This window comes from Leucoraja erinacea, chromosome 8 (genome assembly GCF_028641065.1).
Source record: "Leucoraja erinacea ecotype New England chromosome 8, Leri_hhj_1, whole genome shotgun sequence".
NCBI classification, from domain to species: domain Eukaryota; kingdom Metazoa; phylum Chordata; class Chondrichthyes; order Rajiformes; family Rajidae; genus Leucoraja; species Leucoraja erinaceus.
In genome coordinates, this window is record NC_073384.1 from 35919914 (window position 1) to 35933567 (window position 13654).

The 13654-nt window shown below is 40.6% G+C and overlaps 1 protein-coding gene across 6 annotated transcripts in view; it reads right to left on the bottom strand.

The window, feature by feature from the left end:
- afdna (afadin, adherens junction formation factor a) overlaps nt 1-13654 on the bottom strand; it is a 149863-nt gene that overhangs the window by 104161 nt on the left and 32048 nt on the right. For all 6 annotated transcript variants that reach the window (XM_055639442.1, XM_055639445.1, XM_055639443.1 and 3 more), the window contains exons 2-4: nt 12608-12803; nt 8782-8897; nt 3140-3297 (exon numbers count right to left, since the gene is read on the bottom strand). In XM_055639442.1, the coding sequence (XP_055495417.1) occupies nt 3140-3297; nt 8782-8897; nt 12608-12803 (470 nt within the window). The remainder of the gene's footprint in view (nt 1-3139; nt 3298-8781; nt 8898-12607; nt 12804-13654) is intronic.

Consider the following 13654-nt stretch of genomic DNA (forward strand, 5'->3'; position numbering starts at 1 on the left):
TAATGAGATTGATTTTTTTGAGGAAATTAACATCAGTTTTTTTTTGATAAATTGCATGTAGATTCAGTGGGGTTAGTGAACAAAAATCCTGCTTATTGTCAATAACTTTCCGTTATTTATTACACCAGGGATTTCTTTCCGACCTGCGCTGGATTTAATTTTATTTCATTAACATCTCATTTTCTTATTCTAGCATGAGATTTTATTTTGGATGGTTATTCATGAAGCTGAGCCTAGAAGGAGTTGATCCTAAGTAACCTCAGCATGATGTACTAAGGCTTCAAATCAAAGGCCAGCAAAATTACAATGTTTCTTAATGCAATACAGAAATTCAGGCAGAAAAAGTTTCACTCCAATTTCAGGTTTTTTTTAGGCGAGGACTTTAGAAAAATCTTGACGAAGGGCCTTTTAACTGTAACGTTAACTCTATTTCTCTTCCCATAGATGCGGCTTGGTCTGCTGAGTACTTCTAATATTTTCTGTTTATATTTTAAAGTTTCAGCATCTACAGGAATTTTGATTTTCAGTTTTTCTCAGCTTCAGGATACAATGTTCATTCAGCATCATTGCCAATGTTTGTCATTGTTACCTCACATCTAAACATTTTTCACCAATTCAGTATAGTCTAATGATTGTAGACAAAATCCTGTTGAAGAACTCAAAACATTGGTGGGGTTGTTGTTAAATGCTGGCATAATGCATTATGTTAGCATTATGTTAGCATAAGAACATAGAAATTTGGTTCAAAATTAGGTCATTTGGCGCCACACACCTAGCAAGAGCATCTTCCATTATTCTGCGAGCTGGGGCTGATAATTGAATGGCAGGATAAAGGCATAATTGTCCAAATTAGATCTGTCCTTCTTTCAGTGGACAGGTCCTATCCGGCCAATTTTCCACTATATTGGATAGGTGACAATGTAGCCGAACTGGAATAGTTTCTGTAAGTAGTTCTGTTGCAAAATAATTTTCAAAAGATATAAAAAGATGAGGTAACTCAAATGCTCAGAAGTGACTGCAGGGGCAGAATAAAAAACAAAATAAATTGTAATGCAATCTAAACGTTACATTTAACCTCTCCAACTTTCTAGTCAAACTGTCAATTCTGGTTACCAAGTTAAAAGAATGTGTTCCAAGAAGCATAAACATTGCAAAACCACAAAGATCAGTCTTCAACATCAGTGAGTTAATTTGAAAATTAACTGGAAAAAAAATTGTTTTTCAGCCCACAAATGAGGCATTTGAGATAGGCAAGGCAGATAATGTAAATATTAGATATTTCTTTAAATTACGTTGCTACTTTAAAACTAAACATGGATTTACAATTGGTACAAAGTTAATCAAATGTTTACAATAATGAAAATGTTCACATTAGTAATAAATGCAAAGAGAAAGAAAACAATTTTTAAAAATAGGAAACAAATCGCTGGAGAAATTAGGCAAATTTTAAATATAATCTAAAATATCAGGCCTTAACCAACCATAATCTTCTGACACACATAAACTAAACTATATAAATTGTCAGAAATGGACGCAGCCCACCCCATCCTCAAGGCAGATCCATCATCAAGAATCCCACTAGCCAGGCCATACCCTCTTCACGTCAGGCAGGAGATACAGAAGCCTGAAGTCCACAACAACAGGTTCAGGAGCCGCTACTTTCGTAAAACCATCAGGTTCTTGAACCAACCTGCAGAACCATTATCCTATTTCAGCAATGGGACACTGGACAGCTCTTGCTCTACCACGTACTTGTTTCATAATTGTGTATTTTTGCACTAACGTCTTCTTTTGTTAGTCACCGTCTTGTGTAATTTATGCATTATTTGTGTTTTCTGAATCTATGTGCCCCTAATGTTGCAGCGCCAGATTTTCATTATACCTATACTTCATCATACTTGTACATATGACAATGATCTCAACTGGAAATAAAAGGCATAGGCTAATATTTTAAAGAAAGAACCACACATACTATAGAAAAATGATTTCTCAATTCATTTTTCATTGAGTATAAGATTTCAGGCAAAGGTGGAAATTAGTTGTAAATTTCTGATTAGCCACTAATCTTCGATCCTTTACATTGAGGGATCATGTGCTTTCCTCAAAAGTGGAGAGAGATAAAAAAGGTTTACAATAATTTATTTTAGGTGTTTTAGATATTCAGCAAAATATTTTGTTTATTTTGTTTGCAAAAGCAATGTTTTATATTTTGTTTACTCGATACTCAAATTCTTGCCTACCTAAGATGCTCAGCTCTGGCATAATAAAACACAAGTTCACCTCAAGACTTCTTTAATTTGATCTCTAAATTGCATTCTCCTCCTGATACCTTGGAAATCACCCAGAAAAGGATGGCAGACACACCAGATGTCCTCCTGCTCAATGTTTTGGCAACTTGCATCCATTGGGATGCAAATAAAGAATCACAGTAACAAACTAGGAGTCGGTTGAAGCAATAATGAGATCGAATCATAGGTTTGGCAAAAGTAGACTAGGACATTAGGATGGTTTAGCAGATAGATCAGCTGTCTTATACTCCAGCACTCAAGTTCAATTCTGATGTAGAGTACATATTCTCCCTGTGATCATCTTCAGGGTGCTCCAATTTCCTCCCACATTCCAAAGATGTGCTGGTCACTAGGGTAACTGGTAATTATAATTGCTCCTGGTGTAGGTGGGTGGTAGGTGAATTAAGGCTATGTTAATGGACGTTGAGGATATGATACTAAGAAATAATCTGAAAAATGACATTGATGAAGTTGCTTTGTAAGTCAGCATTGAGAGATGTGTCAATAGTATATAGAGTGAATAGAAATGTATATTAAAAGATTTACTGACATAGCTCTACATTGTCACACATCTTAGAAAGTTATCTATCTGGTAATGTTAATACTGTTCTTTCCATTTCCACATAAGTACTTTTCAAAGCGTAATGCTATTCACAACTCGAACTTTAAATTGCATTCAATTTTTTTTTTCCCAGAGGATGCAAAAATTACTTTTTTAAATGCAAGTCAACGCAAAGAATCAAGTTGGACTATCACCATATTAGCTAGGAATACAAAAAGAACAATGAAAATCAAGAAACATCTATGAACGGAGGAAGATTGTCAAGTAAGAATAGTTTGCTACTGCTTACCCATCACCAGTGAGGTCAGGTCTCTCATCATCTGCAGCTTGCATTAGTGCTTCCTTTTCTCGCCTCTTTTTCTCCCTCTTTTCTTTTTTGGAGAGCGTTCTTTTAAAGTTCTGGATTACCCCTTCTTTCTCTTTTTCTGGACCATTACTCTGAGACTTCTGCAAATCAAAATTACAGACATACACGTGAGAAATTGAGCTCAAAGTTAACTAGTCACTTGTTCAATAATAATTCTAAAACTATCCATTAATTTGCAACTGATTTAAATGGAATTCCCATTTTATAGCCATTTTCAGATTCACATTCCCTCCTTTATCTTTGTTTGCTGTAAAAAAGTTATTACAATTTCATTAATTGCAGCTCCTGTTTAAATACATGGAGTGACATGTAAAAATGTTCCTTTCATGAGGTCATTTCCAGTGACGTCAGGGGGGGGGCCGCATTTAAATTAAAATTCCGCTTTTTCCGACCTGGGCTTCCACCCGCGACGCCGCGTCTGGGGATTTACATGGCTATCAAGGAGGCGTCGAGACCGCGGCGAAGGAAACATCGAGACGGCAGCGGTGAGGTCTCGCGACGATAGGGCCGCGACGGTGGGGCCTCGCGGCGGCAAAGAGGCCTCGCGGAGGTGGAACAGAGGCGGCAGGGGAAAGGAGAGGGAAAGAGAGGTGAAGGAGGAATTGGGGGAAGAGGAGAGGGGAAAGAACTTGGGGAGGGAGTGGAGGGAATGAGTGAGAGGAGGGGTAGGGAGGGTAGTTGCCACGTCTACACTCCTCTCTCGCCCCCTCCCTCTCTACCCTCGCTCCCACTCTCTAGCGCCTCCCTATATACCCTCACTCCCACCCTCTTAACACCCTCCCTCCCTGTCTACCCCCTTCCCTCCATCTCTACCCCGCCCTCCCTCTCTACCCCCCAACGGGTCAGAACGTGGTCTAGTATATATACCTATAAAGGTCTCATCTTGTATGTAGGTACACGCATGTGTGTGGGGGTGGGTGTGAGTGCGAGTGTATGCCTGTGTACGTATGCGTGTGTGTAAGTGTTTTTCTACCTTCATCAAAACGCTACGCGTCACGAACCTATTACTCACATTAACCCGGTCGACGCTATAAATAGGTTCCCTTCACATTCCATGCTATATTTCAAAAGTTATTCATCATTAAAGTTAAAAAAAAAAGCCAAAAACGGCTTTTCAAACAACTCAGATTCTTCAAGCAGCTTCGAGCTTCAAGCAAATTCGAATAGTGTACACGCTAGAATTTAGAAGATTGAGGGGGGATCTTATAGAAACTTCCAAAATTCTTAAGCGGTTGGACAGGCTAGATGCAGGAAGATTATTCCCGATGTTGTGGAAGTCCAGAACAAGGGGTCACAGCTTAAGGATAAGAGGGTAGTCTTTTAGGACCGAGATGATAAAATCATTTTTTACACAGAGAGTGGTGAATCTGTGGAATTCTCTGCCACAGAACGTAGTTGAGGCCAGTTCATTGGCTAGATTTAAGAAGGAGTTAGATGTGGCCCTTGTGGCTAAAGGGATCAGGGGGTATGGAGAGAAGGCAGATATGGGATATGGGATATTGATTTGGATGATCAGCCATGATCATATTGAATGGAGGTGCAGGCTCGAAGGGCCGAATAGCCTACTCCTGCACCTATTTTCTATGTTTCTATGTCTATGAATGACATCACAATGCCCCTGCAAGGAGAGGGTGTTCCCGCCCTCTCCACCTCCATAACGGCAGCTTCGAATGACATCACAATGCCCCCGCAAGGGGAGGGGGTCACCGTCCTCTCCACCTCCCCAACGGTTTAACTTCATAAACCACTGATTCTTCGTTGGGGGCATGCCGCCAGGCTGGAATGATCTGGAACGATTCCCCGTGTCCCTGCGATCAACAGAGCAATCGCAGGTCTCCATAGACGGCCTCTCCCAGAGGTGCCCCGCGCCCACTTGACAATAACGGCCGCCGCTGCCATGTTCTACGATCGGACAGGGGAGACGGAGAGGATTCAAGAGTAAGCCGGTGACCTCCTATGACCTGCAGAACTTGCTTGTTCTTTCTGCAATAACGACCGCAGCCACCATGTTGTTGAACTTCAAGAAGCCCAGTGGAGCGCGCTGGACGACTTGATTACGTGTTCACGGGCTTCAATCCATGTAACTTGCTGCGAATTGAAAAGTCTGCGCAGCTGGTCGCGAATATTTAAGGCATTGTGACGTCATGTAGCAGTTATATTTTAAAACAATTTTAGTTAAAAACTCGGGAAATAATTAACCAAATTTTCCGATGTGAAGATTTTTGAATTCATGAGGTAAATCTCTACCGGAATATGTAAAAATGTCTCCGTTACCGCGACGGGTTTTGGAGATGTGACTGACAACCGAACAAACAAACAAACAAACAAACGCACAGAGTTTTATATAATATATGAATGATTGTATTTAAGAAGTTTATAAATATTTACATCCTGATGAATACCTACCTCTTTCTTACATCATGCCAAGAGGAGGGAGCAAAGGAGTTGCAGCATGGTCAATGAAAGACGCAAAGCGACCAAGCGGAAATGAAGAGCAGAAGGGAACAAGAGACGCAAAAAGAATTACTGAACATTTCGATGATGAACGAGAAAGAACACGAAACAGAGGGGAGCAAGAGATGCAGCAAGAAAGAACTGAACTGAATATATCTAATTTATAATGTTTAAATTATTATATTTTAAGAGTTATTCACATTTTAAGCTTTAATAAATCCCTTTTCCACTTGTCGTGCCAGTCAGGTGGTATAGAGGAGAAGTTTCATTTACAATAAAAAATTCCAGAATTTTCCTTGGGGTGGGCGATTGCCTCCGGGGGAGCGCCTGTCTCCGGGGTGAGCAGCGACACCGCATTCGGGGACCAGCTCTCCCGTGTGATGCCGCACCCCCGCGTTGGGGGACGGGGCCCAACTGGACCCACTTGGTCTAGTCAACTATTAAAATCAGGTGGATTTTTACAGAAATAATACTAGCCCATAAAAAAGTGCAAATAATTTAAATGATAATGGACATTGTAGAAATCGTTGCAAGAAGCAGTAATAAAATGCCTTCTAAATTTATAAGTGATTTAAAATTAAAGCTATCACATTGTACAGCAATATACAGACAATCAAGTGACCAAACAAAATGAGTGATTATTGAAACAATGACAAGGATACCATTCAGAATGTGGACAGCGTGGGAATACCTAAAGAGTTGTGATTACAAATGCTTTTCTCACCAAATAAATTAAACAAATGTTTAGGAACATAAATATAGTGCAAAATAAACAATGTTGCAGCCACTGTTGAAAACCCACTTACAGGCTAAGCAAGAGCGAGAGCTAATATTCTAAAGTACAAGATGTAGTAAAAGTAGCAATGTTACAAAATTTTGAGATTTTAAAAATCAAGTCTGCAATTTATCCCATCAGATAAAGCATAAAAAGAAGTCAAATTTTACAGCTAATTCACTTTCATATCTTCAGTATTAAAAAAAGCTATGGCCATTTTCACACTCGGAAATCAGCATCTTGTTCCCTATTGCTTTTCCATTGACTTAACACAAAAGCTGTGATCGAGGACAGTCAAAAGCCCATAACTTTCTTAAAAATTAAGAGAACTGAATGAAATTTTCAGTTATTATAAATGAAGCATTCTGAAACAGATATAAAACATCTTACTTGAATGACCTGAAATTAAAGCATATAATTAGTTAATTGTAGCTGATTACAAAATTGACAGTTGTGACAGAAATAGTAATAAACACCCAGACTACCTTAAAAAATTCCAAAATGTGATATTCTCAAGATCAGAACTTTAATATTATTGTATAATATGCTGTAAGTCCGTAACAGATAGGTAAATAAATTACAATTTCTAGCAATAGACCAAGTTTTTATGGAGATCGGTTGCTAGCTGGTACATTGGCATATCATAATCAGTAGCATCATCATACTCCTCAGATTGTAATCAATAAGCAACTCTGTACACTTTGTTTTTCCTAAACTTTTCAATTTTGGCATTGTAAAGTACAAGTTCTGCACTTCAAACATGCCTTTCTGCCCACTACTTTCCCATTAAGAATGTCCTGTAGATTCCATTTCTTAAGAAAAGGATAATTTTTTTTAAATAGCCTCCAAATAACAAACTAATCCAATTCACACAAGAAATCACATTATAACATGATTTTTAAATCTCACTGTCATGAATTTATATGAATGGAAAGAATTTAATGTTTAATTCCCATAAATTAATCCAGAACCATCTACTCAAAATATAATCAAAATTATTGTTTTTTTGCACAATACATGCGACTCAAACTGTTGTGAATATTTTGTTAAAAAAAATAATGATCATGGAGAGAGAATAACACAAAATATATACAATTTAGATGGCTTATGACATGATTGGCCAAACAAAAGAGGATTTAAATCATCTTGCTTCTGGAACTCGATCGATTGGAACGTTGCATTTGCGGTGAATTTGAACTCCATATCGGCAGAAAAAACACTGCCGGTTCATATGGGGCCCAAATAATACTTTTGCAACGTAAAATTAGATTATAGCCATCCGAAGAAGCAAGAGTATATGTAAAATAGTCGACTTACCCTTTGTTTTGTCCTGTTCTTGCGATCCGTCACATTGTAGGCGTTGAGGGCATTCGAAGTCGCTTTTTATTTTAATCCAAATATTAAACTGTCCAGCAAATTTTTTATAAAAATAAACGGGGAACGGAAGTCCGATCGATTTTTCTTCATCAGCTAGCAGCCCAAGGAAGTCCGCCTCCGACAGGCAGTACAAAACGGGATTTTAATCCCCCCCTCAAAGGCGCAAAAGTCGCGCACATGGCCAGTGGCAGAGCTGCAGCGCGGCTGAAGGTAAGTATTGTAACATTGCTAGTAAATGGCCTGGGATATTTAACCAACAGTAAAGGACATAGGAATCTGGCAGGGGTTCTCCAGGACAACACTGTACGAGGAGTGGAAATGTGTACATACATTCAAAGAGAATGTGACAGAAATAATGGCCTTAAATTCACTATACAAAAAAACTGGCAAAAAAAAATGTGCAGTTATCCACTCTCGATTAAAATGGAAGAGTTTTGTCTTAAAGTTAGAGCGGTTCATATTTCTTAAAATGGTTTATTCCTTAACATTATAAGATATACACAAAGAAAAATTATATTCTACTCCCAACTGTTATTTAGAATTTCTGACCAATCTTGTTTGCCTTATCCTGGGGAAAACATTATCTAAATGTTGATGAAGTGTCATGAAAAGGGAATACGGTGGCACATACTGCAGACCAACTGCACAGAAATAAAACTTCCATACATCACTAAAATAAACATTTCCATTCAGGCTTGACATTGGCTGCTGGTAATAACGTAGCTTTTGACAAACACCAACTTTCACCTTGACAGCATTTCTCACTCAAGAGAAAGCACAGAGATCAATCACATGACTCCAATGAGAACATAAATCTATGACCGAATCGGTGAGATTTCACACCTGTCACTCATTATATTATGTAGTACTTATGATAGTCTTTAACGGAGTTACAAATTCAACAGCTATATCAACCTGCGAAACACTGAAATAGCTGCATTTGTCTGGAAGTTCTTACCTTTGGTGGAAGGAAGGCATTTTCATTCTTCAAAACAAATCTTCCTTCTCTATCGTCCTTGTTCCAGTTTAATTGTACAACCAGAGGCTTCTCTTCCTTGTCAAGTTTACGCTCCTCTACAAAATAAAATTCATACCCCACCATTAAATTCTACGACAGATTCCATAAAAATGAAGCAATTATTCATAAACTAGTTTCAACATTTATAATCATGCAGAACTAGTATATTGATTGTAAAGCAGATGCTGGAAACTTTTAATACATAGAATACTAGAAATACTCAGGTCAGGCAGCATCAGTGGAAAAATCAGGGGGATGATTGGCAGACACTGAGGTACATTGTTGAGTAGAGTGACAGCCGCAGGGAAGAAGCTGTTCCTGGACCTGCTGGTCCGGCAACGGAGAGACCTGTAGCGCCTCCCGGATGGTAGGAGGGTAAACAGTCCATGGTTGGGGTGGGAGCAGTCCTTGGCGATGCTGAGCGCCTTCCGCAGACAACGCTTGCTTTGGACAGACTCAATGGAGGGGAGCGAGGAACCGGTGATGCGTTGGGCAATTTTCACCACCCTCTGCAGTGCTTTCCGGTCGGAGACAGAGCAGTTGCCATGCCATACTGTGATACAGTTGGTAAGGATGCTCTCGATGGTGCTGCGGTAGAAGTTCACCAGGATCTGAGGAAACAGATGGACCTTCTTCAGTCTCCTCAGGAAGAAGAGACGCTGGTGAGCCTTCTTGATCAGAGTTGAGGTATTGGGGGTCCAAGAGAGGTCATCGGAGATGTTGACCCTCAGGAACCTGAAGCTGGAAACACGTTCCACCTCCGTCCCGTTGATGTGGATGGGGATGTGCGTGCCGCCCCTAGACTTCCTGAAGTCTACAATGAGCTCCTTGGTCTTCTTGGAGTTAAGGGCCAGGTTGTTGTCAGCGCACCATGCTGCTAGGCGCTGGACCTCCTCCCTATAGGCCGACTCATCGTTGTTGCTGATGAGGCCAATCACCGTTGTATCATCTGCATACTTGATGATGGTGTTAGTACCATGTACAGGTGTGCAGTCGTAGGTGAAGAGGGAGTAGAGGAGAGGGCTCAGCACACAGCCCTGTGGAACGCCGGTGTTCAGGGTGAGGGTTGAAGAGGTGTGCTTGTCTAACCTAACAGACTGGGGTCTGTTGGTTAGAAAGTCCAGTATCCAGTTGCAGAGGGAGGGGTCGATGCCCAGGTTACCGAGTTTGGTGATCAGTTTAGATGGTATAATGGTGTTGAATACTGAGCTGTAATCGATGAACAGCATTCTTACGTAAGTGTCTCTGTTGTCGAGGTGGGAGAGAGCAGAGTGAAGTGCCGAAGATCAATGAGCTTTTAGTCATAAATGAAGTTAACAACTCTCAAAAATAACAGTTTCTTCTACAGATGCTCCTCAACAAAGCAAGTACTAGCAGCATTCTGTTTGTATTTCATTTCACCATGAAATCTCTTTAAAATGGAAACAGGTTACTCCTCATATAACTTCTGTGAAAACGAGGTTTACATCACTTTACAAGATACATGTATTTGTCACATGTACCAATTGGTACACTGAAATGTGTGGTCGCCATACAGCCATTCAATAATAAATTGCCAAGAAAAGGTGACACACTTCCAATTTATTAGCAACAGATATTTCAGGTACCAAATAATGTTAAATGACTATTTGTTAAAAATATTTCTGAAATATTTCTGAAATTTACTGCAATAATTAGATAGCCACTAGAAAATGCATTGTCCAATGTCTGCTTTGCAGTAAAAACCACTATATTGGAAATGTATTCAATCCAAGGCGAAACCAATTAAGAAGCCAACTAACTTTGGTAGCAACACCATTAACTAAGAAATCTCCAAAATCCATGGACCAATAAAATAACTATTTTGTTTATCCGAAGCTCAAGAACATGGGCATGGTCGAAATATTACACTCCAATTTATTAAGCTACAAATAAACCCACGTTCTAAGAAAAAGAGAACACATGTTCAAAATTTACTTTCCCCAATCCATATAATCAGCTGATTTAGGAAATACTTGAGTTTACAATCTAAAATAATATCATTGTGTAAAATACTCCCTGAATAAAATGTTACCTTCCCTAAATTATCTAATATCCATAATAAAATTTCAACTAAATATCCCATTTTCTTTCATTAATAAAACTAATAATAATAATAATAATAATAATAATAAATTGAATTCATATAGCGCTTTTCAGGGACTCAAAGTCGCTTTACAAGGCAAGGCAAAAAACAAAAACAAACAAAAACAAAAGCAAACCAAAAAATGAGCAACAATTCAAGCACAGATGAAAAGGGAGGGGGACGTGGGGCTAAGGATAGGCAGAGGTGAAGAGATGGGTCTTGAGGCGGGACTGGAAGATGGTGAGGGACACGGAATTGCGGATCAGTTGTGGGAGGGAGTTCCAGAGCCTGGGAGCTGCCCTGGAGAAGGCTCTGTCCCCAAAACTGCGGAGGTTGGATTTGTGGATGGAGAGGAGACCGGCTGATGTGGATCTGAGGGACTGTGAGGGTTGGTATGGGGAGAGGAGGTCAGTGAGATATGGGGGGGCCAGATGGTGGAGGGCTTTGTAGGTGAGGACCAGGATTTTGTAGGTGATCCGGTGGGAGATGGGAAGCCAGTGAAGTTGTTTGAGGACTGGAGTGATGTGGTGCCAGGATTTGGTGTGGGTGATGAGTCGGGCGGCTGCGTTCTGGACCATTTGTAGTCAGTTGATGTAGCTGGAGCTGATGCCAAGGAGAGAAGTGAGTTGCAGTAGTCCAGTCGGGAGGCGATGAAGGCATGGATGAGTCTTTCAGCAGCGGGGGGGGGGTGAGAGAGGGTCTGATTTTGGCGATGTTGCGGAGGTGAAAGAAGGGGGTTTTAATGACATGGCGGATGTGAGGCTCAAGGGAGAGGGTGAAATCAAAGATCACGCCAAGGTTGCGGGCCTGGGGAGATGCGGAGACAATGGTGAGAAGGAATGGGTGGAGCATAACAGCATTAATTTATTTGTCTAATGAATTTCGGCTGTTCATGAAGACCGAGTCTGAAGAATGGTCTCGACCAAAAATGTCACCCATTCCTTCTCTCCAGAGATGCTGCCTGTCCCCGCTGAGTTACTCCAACATTTTGTGCCTACCTTCGATTTAAACCGGCATCTGCAGTTCTTTCCTACACAGTAGTTGAGATGTCTACATGCTAACAACTGGAGGGTAAGCAGACATGTTGTGCATCAAATAATTCAGAGGCCGACCTAATTATTATTTTTAAAATACTCTTTTCTATCGTATTCCATTTAAACCAGTCAACTTTCAATCATCAAAGTGATAGAAGCTGTTGTGGGCAGTCCAATGAAGTAGCACTTACACACCAATAACCTAATAATTTGTAGTAAGATCGTGTTTTGCCAGGACCATGTGGCTCCAGATCTCATGGCAGTCTCTAAACAAATTGTGAATCAAACAGCTGAATGCCAGGGTTACAAAATTAGTTCAAACTGGTATCTGGCATCTTGAGCTCACTGTCAGAGACAAATCCAGGGCCAGAAACTCAGAAATCTGCTCAACATCAGTTTCAGATGCACAATGGAAGGGTTGAATGGCGATGAAAAAGAGCACCAGCGATCATATTTTACAATGTAACTGCATCTTCAAAAGCTAATTTCTTTGGACAAAGTGCAAACAGTAGTAAATATCCGCACAAATCAGTAATAAATCCACAATTACGAAATAACTGACGTCTGAAAATACAATTTCAAAAGTTTGCACGACTAGAAAAAAAGATAATGATCTTGAGAAGCTTACCACCACTGACGTGCACTTCATAAAGTGAATATCTAGGCGAGGACAACATCCGCATGTCTGGTCGGAATTTCTCTGCAAGTGTCTCTATGACATCTTGCGTTGTGGCGGTGCTGGACACTCTGATGCATTTTGTTGCAAAGTTGCCTGCTACTTTGTCTTGAAAATAAAATCTCATCACGCCATGGAACTCCAAATCCTAGGAAAGTAAAAATCAAAAACGATTAAAAACAAATTACACCCAAATCTAAACATATTAGAAAAGAAATACCTATCACGGCGAAATCAGGAGGCAGCTCAAATGTCAGCGAAGCATCACTCCCTGACGAGCTCAATACGTTTTACGCACGCTTTGATAGGGAGAATACTGAGGTGCCTTCCCGAGCCCCCATTCGCCGTGATGTCATTACGGTCACAGAGGCCGACGTCAGAAGATCCTTTAGAGGGGTGAAGCCTCGGAAAGCGCCTGGACCTGATGGTATACCCGGGCGTGTTTTGAAAACCTGTGCGGACCAACTGGCTGGAGTTTTTACGGACATTTTCAACCTCCCACTTCTGAGGTCTGAGGTTCCCACCTGCTTTAAAAGGGCATCAATAATACTGGTGCCCAAGAAGAGCAAGATGACGTGCCTCAATGACTATCGACCAGTGGTGATGAAGTGCTTTGAGAGGCTGATCATTGTGCAAATCAACTCATACCTCGATAAAAATCTGGACCCACTGCAGTTCGCTTACTGCCACAACAGATCAACGGTGGATGCGATCTCACTGGCTCTCCACTCTGCTCTGGACCACTTGGACAACAAAAACTCATATGTCAGGCTGTTATTCATTGACTACAGCTCAGCATTTAATACTATCATCCCTTCCAAGCTGGTTACCAAGCTCTCAGACCTGGGTCTCTGCGCATCCCTCTGCAATTGGATCCTCGACTTCCTCATTCATAGACCAGTCTGTTAGTATTGGTAGAAATGTGTCATCCTCGATTACAATTAGCACTGGAGCACCTCAAGGCTGCGTGCTCAGCCCCTTGCTGTACTCTCTCTAAAC